The sequence below is a fragment of the Cynocephalus volans genome, chromosome 5 (assembly GCF_027409185.1).
Source record: "Cynocephalus volans isolate mCynVol1 chromosome 5, mCynVol1.pri, whole genome shotgun sequence".
Taxonomy (NCBI): Eukaryota; Metazoa; Chordata; class Mammalia; order Dermoptera; family Cynocephalidae; genus Cynocephalus; species Cynocephalus volans.
Genome location: NC_084464.1, coordinates 99,771,905 through 99,793,667, shown reverse-complemented (window position 1 = coordinate 99,793,667; position 21,763 = coordinate 99,771,905). Strand labels below are relative to the sequence as shown.

The 21,763-nt window shown below is 37.7% G+C and overlaps 1 protein-coding gene across 1 annotated transcript; it reads right to left on the bottom strand.

Moving 5' to 3' along the window:
- Positions 1-868: 868 nt before the first annotated feature.
- FHL5 (four and a half LIM domains 5) lies at positions 869-12,900 on the bottom strand. Its single transcript, XM_063098036.1, has 5 exons — positions 12,742-12,900; positions 11,685-11,859; positions 10,073-10,242; positions 6,222-6,408; positions 869-1,032 (listed from the first exon to the last, which is right to left on the bottom strand). The coding sequence occupies exons 1-5, from the start codon at positions 12,898-12,900 to the stop codon at positions 869-871; spliced, it is 855 nt and encodes a 284-aa protein (XP_062954106.1).
- Between the last annotated feature and the right edge of the window lie 8,863 nt (positions 12,901-21,763).

Sequence of the window (21,763 nt, the reverse complement as noted above, 5' to 3'; positions counted from 1 at the left end):
ATGGAATCTGTAAGCATTTAGAAAAATCATTGTAGGCTTTGAAAATACATTTAATACGAAGTGTGTTGAAACCTATACTCTGCCCATACCTAGGTAGAAATGACCCCCTTTACACCTAGGTAAATATGAGAGCCATTGTGTCCACAAGTCTCAGATTTCATTGATTAAACACAGGAACCAACAAGCTGTGGAAGCAGTGGGTGAAGGGCATGTCACAGCTTTTGTTTTCAATTCTATAGTATGTGAGAAAAATGAAAGAATTATTAAACAATGACACAATTCTTAAATGTGATGATTGCTAATCCATTTTCCATGATCAGTTTGGTTCTTCTACCACTCATAGCCAATCTATCACATTATATATAAGTAGCTACCTAAGAATGCAAACTTTAGTCTCATGTATATCTTTCAATTTGATCTCAGTTTTTCTTTTACTCTGCAATTTTGAAAAACATCATTCTTCAGTAATAACACCCACCACTCCCACAGATAGGTCATATACTTGATTATGAAGAGATATTTTCCTATGTTTCTAACAGCAGAGTGCAGTATTTTGCAAGGAGAGGAGCAATTTTTGATTTAGTATATATATTCATTTCTGTTAGACTGTGCTTTACTTGGTGCCCTTATAATATGAGGGTACTTGAAAAGCTTCATGGAAAAATGAATTGAAACATAATACGAATCCTTCCATGAACTTTTTGAAGTACGCCCGTACACTTCAATCAGAATGTGTGAAAAACTCTTCTGCTATAAACTCTACATTAATACTTTCTAAAATTTCACTCAAAAGTACTACTTCAGCTGAGTTCTGCATTTAGTGAGACAAAGGCAAAGTGGATTTCAGGTTGGGAAGAATTTTCTCCCTCTAGATATCAGTGTCCACCCCGGAGCCACATTTGCGGCAGAAGATTTCCTTGTTTTGGGTCAGGAAGCCTTCACCCACCAAGGAGATGGAGCACTTCCCACAGTTAAAACATTCACTGTGCCACTGGTGGTCTTGAAAGCAGATAAACTTGGCACCTCGTTGACCTGCAAAGGAATTGGAGAAAAAGAGTGATCTATTCTTTCAATGACTAGATTGACCGTTCTATCAGGTACTCTTCTAGGGGTTGGAGATACGGCAGTGAGTAAGACAATGTAGAGGTAGGTAACCCACAAAACAATGCTGCTCCTCAGCCCTATGTCCAGCTGGGAATGTCAGCCATTGGCAGGTTCCCCGTATGTGATCCAACCAGATTTCCAGCCAAATTCTGTCATAATCTACAGAAGTTGATAGAATCTGTATATACAAACCACATATTTTTGGAAGCAGATAAGGATTTTCTAAGACAGATAAGGAAATACATTGTAGTGCAGTGGGAAGGGGGTATAGGTTTTGAAGTCAGAGATATATAAGTATAAATATTTTTCACCTTTCTCTGTGTGACTATAAGTTTTCTTAGCAGCAAAATGAAGATAAAATGAAATAAATGTACACATCTTCGCCTGGTATCTAATGTTTTAATGAATTGTGGTTTTCTTTTCTTCCTTCACTTTTTCATGCTCTGTTTTACTTAGGATAAGTCCCAGGGTCATATTGTGGTTTGGAACACAATTTCTAGAAAGCCCAAGTAGAGAATTTCATCCAGACGATCATACAGCTATCCTAATGTGATGACCTTACTACCTTGCCCAGAGACAACTTCAACCTAGGGTTGCAACAAATAACTGTGAATCTGATCACTCTGGTGGCTGAGGCCACACTGTCCGGTGATTAGTTTCTAAGAAGTGCCTTGTCAGTCCTCTCCACTGTAACCTGGGACTCACTTGAGCCACAGTGTTCCTAAAAAAGTAGTAGAATTTGAGTCTTCACAAAGGCTCTGATCTGTCTCCCTAATACGATTAATAGGGTGTAGTTCAAGAAATTGATTTTGAAGAGTTATAGAAAATGAGAAAAAGTCTAGGGATTGAGAGGGGTTGGGATGCCTAGGCTTGTCTCTTTACTTATTTGACAGGTTTTCTCCAAGTGATCTTAGTGCTGTGGACTTCCTGTGGTTTGCTTATCACCCATTTATCAGGTTAAAATAGTTCTTGTGCTGATTCACATACAATTTCCAAATACTCCATTTGGGACAGTGAAGCAAAAAAGGGTGAATAAGCAGTCTATTTCAAATAAATTCTCTCAAAGTATGATAATGAACTTTTGTTTCTGTACTAAAATCCTTATTTGATGTCGTTACATACAATTTGGTAGTTCTTTTGAAAGAAGAGAATAGAACTATAGTTACTGGAGGTGGGAAAGGGAGAGGGGGAGGGGGTTAGGGAGTAACTGGGTAAGGGACGCAAAGGGTAATTACTATTTGTGATGATGAACATGCTAATAACGTTGATCTGATCATCACATACTGTACAAAAGTGCTGATAGTCAACTCTGTATCTCATAAATATGTATAATCAATTACGTTTCAATTCAATAAATAAATTTTAGAAATTTAGTAGTTCATAGAGAAATTTGCATCAAAATCTTCTACTTTCCTTGATTAAATTTATAGCTTTCTTTTTTATGATGCTATCATCATTATTTCCTAATAAAAGTACATCAACAGTGTAGCAATTAATTCCCTTGTTATTCAAAACATTAATAAGCTGACAGCAAGAGTAATGTTTTATATATACATAAATCATCTCTATTCATAAAACTAATTATTACATGTCTAGCTTTTTGATACTCATCAGTTTTTAAAATTTTATTAGAAAGCCTTGTACAAGTGGCAAATGTAAAAGTAATTCTAGAATTTCATAAAGAAGAAAAAATAGAAGCAGCTGGCAGCAGGATTTTAAGAAATGCCTGCCCCAACATGTAAGATGTTTGCAAATTGTTCCCAAATTTGAGTATGTTTACTCCCTTAGGTCATGAAGGTCATTTCCAGGAAACAGGTCTCTGGTGACTGTTTTATCTGCTTCATTTGTTCCTGAGAAGTCAGTAGAATAAAAGCTGGCGTTAGTTGAGCACTTGAATATGTGCCACTCACTATGCTAAGCTCTTCACATGTATTACCTCATGTAGCCCTCACCTCACCTTCATGGGATAGATGTTAGCATCATTCCCCACTTTGCAGACAAAAATTGAGGAACAGAGACATTCAACCACTTGCTCAAGGTCACCCAGCTTGTAAGTGGCAGATCTGGGATTCCAGCCCATGCCGTCTGGCTTCAGAGCCTATGCTCTTTGCCTCGCCACGTTAAGTTTGACTTCATCTTTTGTAAAGAACATAACCACGAACATTAGCAATTCTCTCTGAAGAAACCACAGTGTTTGAAATTCCTTCTTCTCAAAATAAACAGAGATAGAAGAAAGCTAATATGTGATCTTCTTCAACTCCTCAGTTTGCAAATAAGGCTAGTAAGGACCTCTGGAGATGAGTTGTTTACACATGGTCACGGTCATGGTCATACAGTAGTCGGGGCAGAGGCAAGACCAAGGTCTTTTTACTCCCCAGGCCAGAACACTTTCTACTCCATTAACCTGCTGCATTTATTTTGGGTAGTTTGAGAGGTTAATCCCATCTTAGAGGAGAAGAAAAAATTGTAGTTACACCTGGAGTTTGTTCAAATGAAGGAAGTTCATTGTAATGGATTCAAAAAATTATACCTAGCTATGTATACATAGATTTAGTTAATATAAAATAGTATTTTGAAAACATTTTAGCATAACTAGCTTCTTTTTAAAAAATAATTAGTTAATTTTTAGTTGATAAATAAAAATTGTATACATGGTATATAACATGATATTTTGATATATGTATACATTGTGGAATGGTTAAATCAAGCCAATTAACATATTCATTACCTCATGCGCTTATCGTTTTGTTGTGGTGAGAGCATTTAAAATCTACTTTCTTAGCAATTTTCATGTATACGATATGTTTTTATTAGCCATAGTCACTATGTTGTATAATAGATCTCCTGAATTCATTTCTCCTGTTTCTGAAATTTTGTATCCTCTGACCAAGACCACATAGCTTATTAAGGAGACATAACGTTCACGTGAAAGCTCAACTTTCTGAAGATAAATATGTAGTGGCATCACAATTTCCTATGGTACATTTGTTCAAATAGCTCAATGTTAAAGACACACTAATGCAGGGCCCATGTATATTGAGAAATCAGGTCAAGAAATATTAAAGTGAGTTGGAAGGTTTTGCAGGCATTCCATCTCTGGTGTCTCAATCACAAAACCAAAAGATTAAGGTAATTATTAGAAGTTCCCTTCAGAATGACTATCCTAAATTAAATATGTAAAACTGTGTTTGGATTACTTTAGGGTGAGATCTTTTGTTCCTGATCATCCTCAAGTTTTTGAGCGGAACAAAGTTGTTTTTCCATCTACATTTAAAAGGGTGGGCTCAGTGTTTGATTTGAAACAATCTATCAAAACAAATTGATCAAACACATAAACCTGTGATTGATCAGAATTGAAACTCAAGTTCAGGGTTTGTGTAGGCCTTTTGTAGGTCAGTATTAGCCATTTGTTTCCCCAGAGAGCTTTGAAAACCACTCTGAATTGTTTAATTTTCTCATTTCCTCTTTGAAGCCCCTTTTTTTTCCTGGCCCAATTCAAGAAAAGTGTTGTAGAATAAATTGACTGTGATTGCAGGTTTTACTAAGGAGATTTTGGAGCTCCAGGTACTGTTGCATTTCTGGAAGTTCCATTTTCTAACTAAAATTGGTGGAGACGGTGTTTTGTTCTCTTGGCTGTAGAAGTTGCCAAAGCTGTAGAAGGCAGGAGAGCAGAGTGGTTTACAGCACGGGCTCTGGAACCCAGCGGTCTGGGATTGCTAATGCGAGTCCTTGCAAGGGCTGAGGAGGTGACATTGCTGAGTGATGGAGACAGAGTGTAAAGGACAAGAGGGCATGCCCCATGCAATAGGGCAGCTGCTCATCTCCATATGACAGTGACCCCTCTGGGGAATGTGAAGGCAGCCTGTGCACTCTGGCAGGCTCTTCATCGACTTTTGGCTGCAGAGGAGGATTTCATATTAGTTGTTTCCAAACATGTTCAGGCTAAACATAACCTGCCTGCTGGCCAGATGTAGCCCATGGGCCAGTGTGAAATTCCGAAAAACATGCTGTTTGTCCAGGTGACTCCCTTCCTCCTCTTGCAAGTCAGTGAAAGCCTGCCAAGTTGGGGTTTGCAGGCAAACTCTTTCTTTCGGTTGGAAGATGTATGAAGATGCAACTTTTATTTTGTTATGTATTTGAAGAACGAGGAGAAGGAAAGAGAAAAAAATCTTTAATTCTATGTTACATAAACAACTAAAAAATGCAATATGATGTGAAAATACTACAAATGGAGAATAGAAATACAGTTCTGCCATATTATTAAGTGACTATAAATTGCCAGAAAAGAATAGCTGCTGGTTTTCTCAAGTGTCATGCTAGCTTCAGTTCTTTTATTATAGGATTAGCATTTTAGAAGTATCTCTGGGGAAAATACGTGTGTGTGTGTATGTGTGTGTGTGTGTGTGTGTGTGTGTGTGTGTATCTTGAAAACCTATTTAACATGAATTGATTTATCATTTATTTTATTCTCAAATTATGTCACATATGTTTTGTCTCTTCAGTAAAATGGTATCTTGTTTTCTTTCACCTATTCATAATTAAAAACCCATTGCAAGTGAATAGAGAGAAAAGAGAATAATATATTTGTTAGAAGTGTCTTAAAATAAAGCTTGATTAATTCCTGACCTGTGCTGCCCTAATTATTACAGCTTCAAATGTTCTATACAATACTTGCATTTAATTAAAACCTTTCGTATATTAAGTCTGCTTGGCCCTTATTTGGAATCAAGCAGAATTCTGACTTATTAGTACTCCTTCCTCCCCCTCAAATACTTAATGAGGCTCAGATCAGGTCTCCTTGTTAAGGTTGTCTCTTACCCTTCAGCTCATCTTATTCTCTTCTTTCCTTAACTGTTACTTTGCTTAGCATCAGTGCTGTTTGGTTTAGTATTTAATTACTCTTTACACAGTATTGCCACTCAAATTATACTCTGTACTTTCCATGAAGGATCTATGTAATATTTATGCTTATATATGGGCACCCACTTGTGTTATCTCAAAAGAAAACATAAATGAAAGATGTCCAGTTTTTACTTGCATTTCCTAAATTAATTAGATAGCATTTTACATAATCATAACTGTCTCATGGTAGGACCATATTGAGCTGAAGAACTTACCGGTAATGGGTTTGGTACAGGCTGCACACTTTTTGGCACAAAGATGGTTGTAGCAGTCCAAGCAGAACGGATAATCATCTCTGGACATAAACTCTTCTTCACAGAGCTCTTTCCTACAGCCACTACACAGAAAACACTCTTTATGCCACAGCTGGTCATGAAATGTTATCCCACCTGAAGTTATCACCTGCCAAAGATCACAAAAAAAGCAATGACTGTGGGAGACATTACAGTTCAGACCATTTCACGATTCTCTTCTGTGTCCACGACAGGTGCACTGGTGCACTGGGCCTATTACCTTGTGTTAGGTTGTCTTTTTCCTTAAAAACTTCTGTGATTTAAAAAAAATAAATCAATATGAGAAGTCAAAGGCAATAGGGATTAAATAGAACTGACAAGAAATGAAAAATTGTTCTAAATTTTCTCCTACAATGGAGCAGAGAAGAGGTAGGGCCATGTTGGATTCAGGAAGATGAAGAAAAAAAAGAAAAGCAGTTCTTGATTCACTTCCTCATTGTTCTCTGACTTTTCTTATTTTGGTTTTCAAAGATCTGCCATTAGAGCTGTTATATTTTCTATACTATGTTCTTATATTCATATATAACCTTCCAGGATGCTGAAAAACTCTAGGTTATCCTGAAGCTTCACACCAGGTCTAAGTATACCCGGCAGGAGCAATCCTCAATGGAATTGGTAAGCACCATCATTTGCTAATAATGCTAACATTTCTTAAGTGTTTTTTCAGTCCTCAGCATTGTGGAAAGGGATAACCCCTTCTGAATATTCTCAACGCCCCTACATGGTAGAGACTACTATCCCCCTTTAAAGGTGAGGGTTAGGGTGGTTAAGTTACTTGTCATGGCCAGAGAGAGCTGGCCATGCATTGAAAACTCCACAACCTGTGTGCTTAACTGTGAATATAATATTAGGTCAAGGTACTTTGCATGGATAAGCAGTTGGTAAGTCCTTGTTAAATGAATGAATAAACACCAAAGGAAAAAAAAAAATCTTCGGAAAGCAATTCCAATATTGTACCTAGCACAAATGGAGTGCTGTGAGCTTCAAGAATCAAAGTAATGAACATTGGTAGGGTTTTTCCAGAGATGCTATTACTTCTCCATAAGACATTTTTTCTGAACCAGTTTAATCCATGGATTCTACTTTTAAAAAGGCTAAGAAATCTTTCTTTAGAATAAGATGGATAAATATTGGGCAACTTGTTTTGTGCAACTATTTTTAAGTTGCATTAACTTTCAAATCCATGGTTATTGGGCTCATGGAGTTGCTGAGGAACCTTGGATATGTTCTTGTAAATGTCTTATAATGACAGAAACAACATGATATCTGAGATGGTTCCTGTAATCTTTGTGTTCAAATTTACTAGACATAGAAAATATAGAGACTGTTTTAAGTCATTTTATTGTTGACAAACTCAAAAATATTGTCTATGATATAGGCTTTAGAAAAAATTATTCTAAAGATATTTTTAATTCTACAACAAATATCTTAGAAATTAAAGATATTTGACATAAAAGTTATTTTTCCTAGATGAAAGAATTGTACTATTCTGAATAAGTAAATGGGAAGCATAATGATGTGCATGAAGTAAAGCAATTTAAAATACCCCTTACTGACTTCAAATGCCTTACAGCACGCATAGCAGAATTCATGATTCCTTTGATTTGTTTGGTCAAATGATTAGCGCAATGCTTAAAAGATTTGAAACTTGAAAAATAAAACTTGATGCATACACCAAAGACAGTTTAATCAGGGAGCAGAAACTCTGGGACATTAAAAATAGTTTGCTTGTGATTATACTCCTTTGAAGAGATAGGTAGGCTAAGATAAAGTCTAATATCTAAGCTGGGTTTTTTGCCGTCCATTGATCCCAGCATTTAGACCAAGTTTCTTCTCTGGCAAAGTGGAGGTAATAATGATTTTGCGCTTAGCAGATGACAGAGGAAGAATCGAAGAATACATTTAACTCTATTTGAACCCTGAGGAGTTTGAATTCAAAGCACTTGGCAGTTTGAGGTCACTTGCTCTTTAGTAGAAAATAAATTTTAGTGTAACAAAATTAAATCTATGGAAAAATTCTAAGGTCCTGGTTGTCAACTAGTTTTTGCTTTTCTTTTTTTTGGTTTGGGTTGAAAAAATTTTTTTCTTTAGCTTGGATTATCCAGATCAAAAGCATTTATATCCAGTTTTCCTTTAAGAATTTGTGGCTTTAAAAATTAAATAGAAAATAATCTGGCATATGATGATCTGTCTACTACCCCATGTAAACATTTCATAAATTTTTGATGACTTCAAATAATATCCTAAATACAGTCACAGGTTCCTGTAACCTGGGAAATAGCAGTGCTTTGGCTCAGATACTGCTCAGCACTGATGTACTAAAGAAGTTACCCTCTTGAATCTTCATAGCATTAAAAGAAACTTTATATTGTGTCCAATAAATGATTTTAAGATAATTCAGAAGTCTCATTATTTTATTCAAAGTCTTTATGAAATGAAGCCTAAAATTGGCCAACTTAGTTGTCTCTCAAAATAGTGAGATAAATCTACCAATTTTATTTCTAGCATCTGTTTTTAAATGCATGTCATTGATTCTGGTAATTCTTTGGAGCTGTATATGTCACAGGGTCATAGGGTCTGACTACTGCTTGTAAAGTCATTTTCTAAGTCAGTACCTGGTAGAGTAATGGAGGTCTCTGGGTATAAGATGATTTCATGTTATGTTACTATCAGTTGTAATTAACAGCCTTCATTATAGTGTAACTTAATAATTATAACTTAGCAAAGTGTATTGATGCCCCCTTAAATGGTATATAGTTAATACATGTAGAAAATAACTGTATATGTGCACGTGTGTGCATGTGTGTTTATGCATCGGTAGAATGTGATAGACTTCCAGCTGTCCAGATGCAAACACACAAATGTTCTTAAGAGATCTCCAAAGTTGCCCATAGATCAAAAATGTTTAGAAACCACCATACTTATCCAATGTGTTTTCATGATTCAGCTTTCTCATCACAATTTATAGTGTCATTTTAATTTTATGATGTCTCACAGGTTAAAAATTTCTTCGAGAACATCAATATATATTTTATGGAAGACAGACAGGCTTCGTCAAGGTGATAGATATGAGCCCCTTTTTCACATAAAAGCTTAGAGGACGAAAAAGAATTGGACAAACTTTATTCAAAAAAATGGCTGTTTTCCTATTAAAAAATGTGTTTTGATTGGGAAACCAAGTCAGAAGACCCTAGATGATATCCCAGAACTGGAAGTGAAGGAACTTGCAGCTCTTAGTCGTCTTTCTGTCCTTATGTCTACTGAATTTCCCTCATGATCTTGTCACTCTTTTGAACCTACTGATCTACTCATAGGAAATACAGAAGCTTCCAGCCAAAAGCGCATTTGTGTTGATGGGACATAATGTGAGGAGTTAAACATCTTGTTTAAATCGGTTCCCTTAGTCACTCTGAGGCAAATTCTTATTTCTCTGAAATGGTTAACACTGAATAGAACAAAAGTTATTTTCTAAGAAAAACTCTGCATTCAAAGAGGGACCTCTCCCAGAATGCATGAAATCTGTATAAAGGCAGTGAATGGAACTGGACTATCAAATTGCTTCAGTTGTATGGAATACTAAATTCATGTTCTGGGTGGAATTATATGGCTGAGGAAATAGATTGCTACTCCTACTGTGACGGCTAGAGGTTCTGGACATGTTGGAGTTCAAAACAGACATAACACGATAGTATCAGTTAATTCCAAATATAGGGCTCAGCTAAAAAGCAGCCGTCTGAAAGGCTCCACGAGCTTCACCCCCTTTAGATAATTACCTTCTTACAGAAGTTACAGTAAGGAGCAAACTCCTTCTCAAAACATGGCACACAATAATTGCCACTGTCTTTGGAGATCAGAGGCTTTGCTCCTATTGGTTGTCGGCAATGCTCACACACGAAGCAGGTTTCATGCCAGTAGTTTCCCTTAAATTCCATTTTGCGAGAACCTGTACTCCAAAAGTAAGAACGTGTTAGTAGAAGTCAAGCGTAATCTTATTTTATTTAAGCAAATATAGATCAAATTAAAATACATATATTTTCAAGTTAAGGTGATAAACTAATTTTTTTTCTTTTTTTTTTTTCTTTAGAAAAATAGCATTTTGTCAGTTTCAGAAACATTCATCTGGGGAAGAAAAGGTTACTGGAGTTCAGCTGTGATAACAGCAAATCACTCTGTCACTGAAACCTCATACTCTGCATAAGCTACAATTTGGAGATGGCAAAGTACTTTAAGTGGAGACTCCAAATGGCTGCATGTGCTTTAGATAAATTGGGCTATAATAATCATTACGGGGAGATTAGGAATGCCTGGGCAGCTCCTGAGATTTATGTTGTGCAGTTATAGCCCCTTAGGAATTCTTTGAATCCATAATAAGAAAATGAGAGAGAGAGAGAGAGAGAGAGAGAGAGAGAATCATGTTTCCATGCTGCTGTTCACAGGGATTGAGAAGAGGATCAAAATACAGATGCTCCTCAACTTACAGTGAGGTTACATCCTGATAAATCCATTATAAGCTGAAAATATTGTTGAGTTAAAATGCATTTAATACACCTAACCTACCAAACATCATCACTTAGCCTGGACTACCTTAAATATGCTCAGAACACTTACATTAGCCTACAGGTGGGTAAATCATCTAACACAAAGCCTATTTTATAGTGAAGTGTTGAATATCACATATATATTTCATTGAATACTGTGCTAAAAGTGAAAAACAGAATGGTTGCTTGGCTACTTGAAGTAGTTTCTACTGACTGTGAGTCACTTTCACACCGTCAGAGTCGAACCATAGTAAGTTGGGATCATCTGTTATAAGAATGAGTGCTTGCCAAAAGTAGAATGATTTATATGGACCTTCATTTTCTCTATGAGAGAATAATGATAACTGACCCTCAAACCAGTTTGCGTGGAGCTACAAAATGATGGCCCAATCTCCTACGATGCGTCATTCTTTCTGATGTCATCAGTTATGCCTAGGACCGGGCATTTAAGGTAGTGTTATTGGTATAAATTTTCTGTTTATTCTGTGGTTCAGATTCAGGTTCAAAATGTTTCTGTGAATTAGACTTTATAAAAATACACAGAACATTGTAATTTACCTGTTCAAAAATAATGAACTTGGGCTGGCTGCTTAGCTCAGTTGGTTAGAGCGTAGTGTTGTAACACTAAGGTCAACGGTTCGTATCCCCTTACCGGCCAGCACCCCCCCCCCCCCCCCGTCCCCTCAGTAATGATGAGTGAACAATTTGTTTTTTTCTAAAGCACACTAAATGAGATCAAGAGAGAGCAAGAAAGATGTCGTTTTCAAAACCTGGGTTTTGTGAGCTGCTGGCACTTAGTGAGAAGGACTGCAGCCCTTTGGAGAGCAGAGCTCCCTTGAGATCTTACCAGGCATGATGGTCCTCTTGCAGTGGAAGCACTTAGAGGAGCACTCGTTAGAATAGCACTCCGTGCACAGCAGGCGCTCATCCTTGGCAGCAAAAGGCTTTTCCACCAAAGAGTGATTACATTTGGTGCACTTGAAGCATCCTTCATGCCAGTGCCGGTCTTTGTAACAAAGATCCTTCAAGATAGTAAATAAAAGTTAATTAAATGTGTTTGTGACAAAACAGGCCATTTAATAAGACAAAACTGAACACTCTTGGGACTCTAGTGCCAATAGGCTGTGCTAGTAGCTTGAGGGAAAGTTGTTATTGATACTGTTACCCATAGAGAAGAGACTCTCTGGGGTGATTACAATCTCAAGCCTGGGGCTTTCTTGGTGGGTCACTAAAGGTCCCTGGAAAAGAAACTGACTCTCCACTATTTCTTCAAATTTTCTCTACCTTCCTGTTATAAACTGCAAAACAGGTTTTTCATGAAATGACGTTTTATTTTTAGTTTGCAATATCCTATTACTCTTTGAGACTTAACAAAATAAATTTTTTAAAAACCGCAAAAACCTAAGTAAAGCAAAAAAAGAAAGAAAGAAAAAGAAAGGAAAGAAGGAAGGAAGGAAGGAAGGAAGAAAAAGAAAGAAAGAAAGAAAGAAAAAAGAATCATTGTAGGAGGAAGGGGTGGTATGTGTGAGAGGTATCAGGGCGTAATGGGGTTCAGTGAAAATTGGGCTGATTTTTAAGTCAGAAAACACAGATTTTGAATCTTTACATCCTCAAATATTTATGTATTTATTTATACCATTGTCATTCCAGAAATAACTCGATATTTTAGCTGTGTAATTTTGGGCAAATAGCTTAATCTCTTTAATTTTTAGCATCCTAAACCACCTTATTAGATCACGAGAGGGTTAAAGCACATGTTACATTTCATAGTGCTAAGCATAGTGGCTGAAACGTGATTGCTGGTAACTTTTAAGATCCTTATATCCAGTCAGAGAGAAAGAGTGTTAAAAGTCATTTATCTGCTGCTCATTTGCACGAATTCTGTGAATTGAGGTGAGACCTACCTTGGAATCTGATTCAATTGGTTCTTTGCACTTCTCGCAATAGTTAGAAAAGATATGATTATAACACGAAACACAGTATGGATTGTCATCCTTTAGTACATACTTCTTCCCAAGAAGAGATGCTGTGCAGTACTGACAATCAAACTGAGCAGTTGTCATTTTGGTTTGGTCCTGTGAATAAGCAAATGATTCATGTACAGAAAAGCAAAATTTTTGTTATTAGATGATAAAGCCTCAGTACAATGTGAATCAAGCAGTTGAAGTAACTTACATTTTCTTAAGCAAAAATCCAATTTAGGAAATTATGCTTGTATTCACGATGGCAGTTCTTGTGTGTTTTGCTTAAAAAAATGCATCAAGCCAGCAGCCAGACTGTGAAAAACGTCTGGTCTTCATCATGAGCCAATGTGGAATTCAATAAGAATATGATATGTGTTGAAATAGGATGGTTTCATCTTAAGGATCTAACTATGAACTGTCGCTAGGGCTTTTACTGTCTGATCCTCACTTACTATCTTGCTGGAGAATTCCAGAGGCAGAGTTTGATGGACAGAACAACAATCTTTTTTACCCAAACTTAAATAGACATTAATAATCAAGTACATTGTCATTTTCTAAGGTCTTCCTGTACCGTACACTCTTTCTTTACCTGTGGCTTCAACCATCCCAAATAATTCTGATTACTCCAAAATCTCTGTTTTTTGTTAGTTTTAGGCTCCTTGACATCTCCATATAAATGTCCCACACCAGGCTGACCTAATAAAACTCCTCAGCAGGCAGAATTCAGTTCAAATGCTAGGTCCTTGTGTCTACTGCTGAGCAATTGCCCAGATGTAAAACCACTAATGGTAGAAAACAACTATAGGCTTCTTCAGGCTTTACAGCTAAACTAGTGTGTACAGAGCATGAATAATGGCAGCAGCACCTTATAGACTGAAAAACTAATAAAGCCAAGGACAGGATAAGTATTCTGATGATTTTGTGAATTTAGGAAAACCATTAAGGAACAAAACATATACCTACCGAAAGGGTTTTTTTTAAGGAATTATTTTTTCAATGAAACATTGTACATACTTATGGTTTACAGAGTTATATTTCAATACATGTATACCATGTGTGATGATCAAATCAGTGTAATTAGCATATTCATCATCAAAAATAATTATAATTTATAATTTTAATTTATAAATTTATGATTTCTTTGTGATGAGAACATTTGAGCTCCTCTCTTCTATCCATTTGAGAGCATACAATAAATTATTGTAAATTAGAGATGCCTGGCACTGCTGTGCACCACTAGAACTTATTTTTCCTGAACAATTTTTCATTGTTAACAAAAGCAGGAGCACTGATCTTCCTTAGAAAATGGGGTTTGTCATCTTTGGGTTTACTGAAATATATCAGGAACTGTGAATATTTTCTAATTCTCCTGCCTAGAATTTTTTTTTTTTAATTTTAGCAAAATCAGAAGACCAGTTAATTATTACAATGCTTTTTACTGCATCTTTTTTTTTTTTTTTTTTTTGGTGACCGGTAAGGGAATCACAACACTTGGCTTGGTGTCACCCGCACCACGCTCAGCCAGTGAGCTCACCGGCCATCCCTATATAGGATCCGAACCCACGCTCCCAGCGCCGCACTCAGCTGAGTGAGCCACGGGGTCGGCCCTTACTGCATCTTTGATGCTGGTTTGCATTTACTACATTTGAACTGTTATTATCACACATTTTGCCTTCTCTTATTTCAGGCATAAAGTTCCCAGCAGAGTGCCTTGGTGAATATACATTGTTACTAATTCTGTGTATAGCACTTTTGCTATATTGTCTTCACCAGTAAGTAGAGAAAGGACTGATGATTTGGAACATGTGGGTCTTTTCCCAGGATAGATGAAATTTCAGACTAGAAAGTTCCCAATGGAACATGGCCAAAGTTATTTGCAAGTAACATTGAATTCTCTATTTGATTAATTCCACAGAAATGTCCCTTCCTAGTGAATACAAACACACTTGGAGGGTTACTGAGGACTCAGAAACAGTAGGAAAATAGATCCGATTCCCTTTAAAGGTTTTAAAGTAATAGTTTTACTCACATTACAGTGATTATGTGTTTATCTCCCAATAGTGAAATCAGGTATGCACCTTTAGCTTTCATCAGTTAAAATGGAAAATGTCATTTTTATTATCTATATTTGCTTAGTTTTAGACGTATATAATCACACCATGAAACACGGCCTCTCAGAGGCTGGGAATTCCCAGGGTACTTCCATTTTGTGCAGCTTTTAGTATATTATAAAATGAAGAAACAACAAAAGGGATGACAAAATTGGTAATACTTCAAATGTTTATTTTAAACAACACTTTAAACACAACATTACAATACCTCTATCTCCTCTGGTGATCAGGTCAGAAATCTAAATATAAATATAAGGCCAGGTGGTCCTTTGCCCAACCCCATCCTAACCATGATTGGCCTTGCTCCATTGAAAATTCTTAACAAAATGGACCATATTTTTTCAGTGTTTAAAAGAAGAAAGTCACTTCTTAATTATTCTATTCTATTTTGTAAAAACAACATCAGGGAGTTGGGTAAGGTGGGAACAGAGTTAGACTAATATCTCAAAACCTTGTTATTGTACATTTATAGTGGACGGTACAGTATGAGCAGGCTTTAGTTCAGGTTAACAGTTACTGTTTACTCAGTGATATTTGAACTCCTTGCCCTCAAGAAGTCTAGATTCTCCTGGTTTAACTCCTACCTTAGTAATAGAAAATATAATTTGAGATAAGAGACCAAACTGAAAGTTTAGTCTCATCTTGGCTGGAAAAAATACACTAAGAAATTCAGTTCTCATGCTGGTGTTCTATTGCGCACTAGGGTGACATGGTTAACAGAAATGTATTGTATATTATAGAATAGCTAGAAGAGAGGCTTTTGAATGTTCTCACCACAAAGAAATGATAAATACATAAGGTGATCAATACACTAACTACTCCAACGCATCTTTATATAATGTACATGTGTATTGAAACATCAAATTATACCCCATAAGTATGTACAATTAAAAAAACTTCAGTTCTCATTTTTATGAAGTCTGTCATTTAAGTATGGAGATATGAATACGTACAAACAGAGTTTCTTAAAAATAGAAGTGCTGTAACCATATAAATTCAGCAAAGCATAACAAAATTCATTTATACCCACAAGGTAAAAAAAAAAAACAAACCATAAACAATTCTGACAATATCAGATATTGATGAGGATAAAGGTAACAGAAACCATCACACACTGAAAATGAGAAGGCAAGATGGATAGATAAAACCACTCTGAATAATAATTTTTCATTACATTGTAAAGTTGAACATTTGATACCTTTCATATGACTTAGCAATTTTACCCGTAAGTGCATAAACTTTGAGAAAATCTTGCAAGGGTCATGTATAATGCTCATAGCAGCATAGTTTATACTTGCCATGTCAAGAAGCAGTCTGAATGTCCATCAAAGGAAAAATGGGTAAATAAATAAATGTATGGTCATACAATATATCGTCATATGGCAATAAAAACAGACTACTTGCAGGTACCCTTCTCTGTAAAGAACTTTACAATATTGAGTGAAACAAGCAAGTTGAAAAAGAGTAAATACAAGAGGATGTCATTTACGTAAAGTTCAAAAACAGCCAAAGTTGATTATTAGGAATTATAACTATGTTAAAGTTATTTTTAAAGTATGGTGATAATAAATACAAAATTCAGGATTCAATTTAAGATTATCTAATTTCTGGAGTTAAAAAGAGGATGGGACGTTGCACAGAGGGCTTTGAGTATATACAGCATGTGTGTTTTCTTAAGCCAAATTGTTATTTCTTTTACTTGGCATATATATTAAAAGTATTCTTTTCTGTATTGCAATGTTTTACTTATTAAAGATTTTTTTAAAAAATGAGTGGATAGGGCTGGCCCGTGGCTCACTTGGGAGAGCGTGGTGCTGACAACACCAATTCAAGGGTTATCCCCTTACTGGTCATCTTTAAAAAAAAAAAAAAAAAGAGTGGAAGAGGAGTTGTACTTTCTTATGGTGGAGTCAAAATGCACTGGGATATAAATTTGGCCTTTTGGTTTCCAATAATGGCTCTATGTTGATGTGTTTTTGAGAAATTTTATTTCTTTGTGCGTAACTTGAGGGAGTTGAATTACCATGTATCTTTTATTCTAAATACCAACTATAAGCTACGGCATTAATATGATTTTAGCTTTTTTTTGTTCCCTATGGAAATAGGTAATATATAAAATAATCACATTATGTGTCTTAAAATAAAGGATATATAGTAAAGGCTATTTAAGATTACTTCAAACGTTAATACAATCTTTTATTTCAATCTTTAATGAATGGTATGTTTTACTAAGTAGATGCAAACAATTTCATAACCATTACTTTAGTACATATGTAAAAGTGCACTGTTCTTTAATTTAAAGCTTGGTGGGTGTTCTGGCTTAATTTTCATCTGGACATTGAAAGAAGCTTTACCTGCATAAATACATCTATGCTCATCTGAGAATGCTACACAACTATCCCAATTGTCCATTCAGATCTTTCATCAATTCGGTAAAATAGATTTGTTTCCACTTTTCTTTACGGAAAACCTTGAAAGAATTTAAATCTAAATGGTGTTAGGAATATTAAAATGCTCGGGGGAAATGTTAGGCAAAATGTTGAAGTCTTTGAAACCTGTCTGATTGATACACAGGACTTGGATGGAGAACGCAACTGGATTAACAATCTTAATTTGATTCTGGATTTAACTGGATTTACCTGTGGCTATTTTCTTCTTTAGGATTTTACTTTGAGTCATTGCTCTAAGGGCCGACAGGTGGCTGATGGGCAGTCTACAGCATTTTTGAAGCTTCATTGAGCAGATTTAATGCACTATCCTCTATAAATGGTTATAGAAACCATGTACAGTACATAGTTCTACGATATACCCAGTCTCCTAAGGTAAATGTTGCCCTCACTCTCTTCCCCTCCCTGCACTCCCTACACATGCTTATTGGGTACCACATCCTATTGATTCCACCTAAGAAATATCCTTTAAATCTTAGCTTAGTCCTTTCTCATATCTCTGATAGGAGCATAGTGGCTTACATCGAACTGAGGATATTATTAAAGATTTCTTACTCTGTTGAGTGGAACCAAACACACTTCTATTACATGGCTTTGTTCTGTAATAATAAGCTCAATTTCCCCAGGCAGTTCCAGAACATCCTCCACAGTGCTCAAGAAAACTCTTTCTTAGACTCAACTGATTACCTTCTTGCCCTGATGAAAAACTTCAAGCAGCTCTTTTTTTGACTATAAAATAAAATCTAAACTCAATTATTTAGCATAGAGATGCTTTTACTCCCTTCTCTGCTCTACTTTTCTCACTATTTCCAGCCTTTCCCCAGCCCTTGTTTTCTCCAGCACGCACATCGCCTCCCTAGGCTTTAGCCAATGACTTCCACCAATGACTCTCTGTTCTTCAAACACACAATGTCCTTTTACCTGAACCTTCACACGTCTTTTCTTCTGTCACTAATGCACTTCTCCACGTAGCCCATCTACCTTGTCCAACCTGATGAGCCTCCTCATCAGTTAAGGTCCAGTTAAAATTCTCTCTGTAGCTTTCTCATCTCTCTCAGGAGAAAGGAGTTTCTCTGATTAGTTCATACTTATGTCTATCTTTCTCTTGCTACATTTTGTAATGGATATTTTGTCCTATGTGTGTCTCTCTCACTGGATTGTTAGCTCCATCTGTGCATCTCAGGAGACATAGGATGTTAGTAAATGCTTTATGATTGAATGAATGAATACATGAGAAACTTCCTGTTCTTGAAGAACTTGGAGTCCAGGACATGTGCTAATGAAAACACATATACAAAGAGGATTCTATCAATAGGATAAAGGAGAAAGGCTCAAGTATAAAAGAGTTAAGAATTTGCATGTTATATGTTCACTCAAATAGTGAATTAATTTATATCCAAAATACAAGGGTACTTCAAAATTCATGGAAAGATTCATATTATCTTTTAATTCTATTTTTTCCACAAACTTTTAGAAATACCCTCATACGTGTGGTAAATACATGAAAGGATTGAGAGTAAAGGTTAGGGAAAGAAGAAGAAGCCTAAAGGCATGGCAGGGAGTCTGCGAGGGTGGCTGAAGAAGACAACTCACGTGCCCCTTGAATACCAGCTAAGGATGATATCCAAGAAACAGCAGAAGGAGGCGGTTAATCTGTTGACATTACGAAAGGGTTTTTCTCTAAACTTGAGGCACCAATGAACTTCCACTAAACCATTTTTGAACTGTTTAATTAGATACTTCAATTCTCTGTTGTAAGGTGCACCAGCCTTTCTGGGCCTGTGCACGACTTTGGAGATTGCCATACCTTTACCAGGATTGCAAGGTCATTCTCTACTGGGGTCTATGATGTTAACTAACATGATGTTGGTGTAATTGTTGGGAAAATAGAATAATTTAATCAGGTCCCCTTGCCTTGGGACCAGTTGGGAGTGGTTCAGTAAACAAATTGTGTGTGTGTGTGTGTGTGTGTGTGTGTGTGTGTGTGTGTGTGTGGAGTTAGTGTGCATGCATAGTGCTGCCACCTTGGCTGGCATCTGCCTCAGGCATCTGCTGCTCCACGGAGCCATGCTTTCCAACCTATGGCTTCCAAGGACCTGTTTGCTTGTTACCTAGCTCATAGACCTGCATGTAAGGGGGGGTCTGGTGTCCCAGCCTGGCATGTGAGGGGTCTGGGGACCCAGCCTGGTGTGTGAAGGGTTTGTGACCCAGTCTGGACAATGGGCTTGAGAGGTTGGTGAGCTCCAGACTCAGCCCTAGCTTGACAATTGGCCCAGTTGGCAGGATTATGCACAGGTAAAAGAGCCTGACAACTGGTGACACTGGCAGGATTCCAACATCAGCCCAGCTTTGCAATTGGCATAGTCTGTGACAGGATTCTGAGCAGGTACAGGAGCTGAAAGCCCTTGGAAGAAGGGGGAAATATGGCTACTTGTGAATATGCTGTGCCCTATGGCCACCTTCCTATTGACTGGGATCTGGTTGCTGCATGCTATACTGAAAGGCAGCATAGATCAGGTACTACAATGGACACCCCCTTGAGAAGGGGAGGAGATATGGCTATCCTTGAGCATGTGGTGACCAGTGGCCACTTTTCTGCTGACCAGAGACTGGCTACTGCTCACTATGCTGCAAACTGATTGAGATTTGCAGCAGAAAGCAAAGTTGTTAGAAACACAGTTAAAAGTCCTGGAGGATGATGTACAGAGACTGGCCATTGCTGCCTCTCACACCAGGGAAGACAACCAACCCAGTGGTGAGTTGGAGTAAACTGTGTGTCTCTAGGCATGACCTGTTGTGCACGAGAAATTGAGACAGTAAAGCAGCAGAAACAGGGAGAGCCCCTGGCTGCTACAACTATGAGAGTGAGGGGTGGATGGTGTAGCGTGCTCTAGAGATGATGTAGTAAATGCATGTTGCATTTGTCTGAAGACAAAAGGCTCAGAGGGTGCCACTTAAACCCAATGGCCAGCTGAGTGCTGTATAAATCTGAGAAAAGAGTGCCACATGCAGATGGGCAAAAGACCCGAGGATGGGTGCCCCTGCAGAATTTCAAGCATGTTTTCACCAGGTGAAAAGGTGGAAAAGTTAGTCTCCTTTACTAAGTGCCTGTCTCAGTGGCAGCACTTACAGGAGAGCAGCAGATATGCACAGGGGCAGGGCAGCCACTCCTCGATGGACTGGAAAAATGCAGCTGTTTGAAGTGTGGGCGAACACTACAAAACTGCCTGAGACTGAGTGAGTAGCTGGTGTAAGCCAAGCTGATTAAAGTAATTCAAAAGCCAGAATGTAAAAGGGAAGCAGAGCATAAAGATTTGGAAAATTTTCAGCCTGGCCATGAGGTAAAAAGCGGAGAGCAAGAGAAAAATGCAAGAGTGAAGCAGATAAACTGTTTGCTAAAGACATTATCTTGGCAGTGAGGCAGCTAGATGCTAAGAAGCAGGACAATGGGAAAAAATCCCTAAAGGCACTTGAGAAGTCTGGATGGGTGCCTCACACATCACAGACCCCGAGGCCTAAGAGGACTGAGCTGTCCCGGAGGACAGACCTGGGGCATTGCTGCCCTCGGCAAACTGCTCCCTTTATCCCAGCCACTCTGGCTGGAGCAATCCTGCCTCGGCACCTCTGAAGAGCAAAAGCTAAAAACCTTGGTGGCCTTCACGTTGTGTTAAGTTTGTAGGCTGGCAGTATGTGAGAGCAGCGGAGGCATGACAGCCTCCACCTAGATTTTGGAAGATGTATGAAAAAGCTGGGGGACTCAGGTGGAGACCTACTGCAGGGGTGGAACCGCTGCAGAGGTCATCTATGGAGCAATTTGGAGCAGAAAAGTGGGGTCAGAGCCCCCAGAGAATCCCCACTGAAGAAATGTCTAGTGGAGCCAGGACGGTGGGACTGCCACCAGGAGCCCAGAACTGTGGGGCTGCTGGCAATGTGCAGCGCTAGCTTGGAAAAGCTGTAGGCACCAAGACAGCTCAATAGGCTGCACTTGCCGGAGCTGTAGGAGTGAGGTTGCCCAATGCTTTAGGGGTCCAGGTGCCCCAGTGTGCTTAACATTTGCCCTGTTTGGGTTTTGGATTTGCTCATGGGTCTGTTTTTCCTTTCCATTCCTCCTTTCTGGAATGGGAATGTGTACCCAATGTCTGTCTCACTGTATCTTGGAAATAGATAAACTTGTTTTTGACTCTTTACGGGTTCATGGCTGGAAGTACTTTTGCTTTTGGTCTCAGATGAGACTTTGGACTTTGGACTTTTGAGTTGGTGCTGCAACGAGCTAAAGACTTTGGGGATTGGGATGGAATGTGTAATATGTGAATGTAAGGGTTGTCTATCCTCGCTAAGGGAACATTGCAGAAGAATCTGAATGCGTAGATTGTATGGTGAGGGACCCTGAAAGGGTGTATTGTT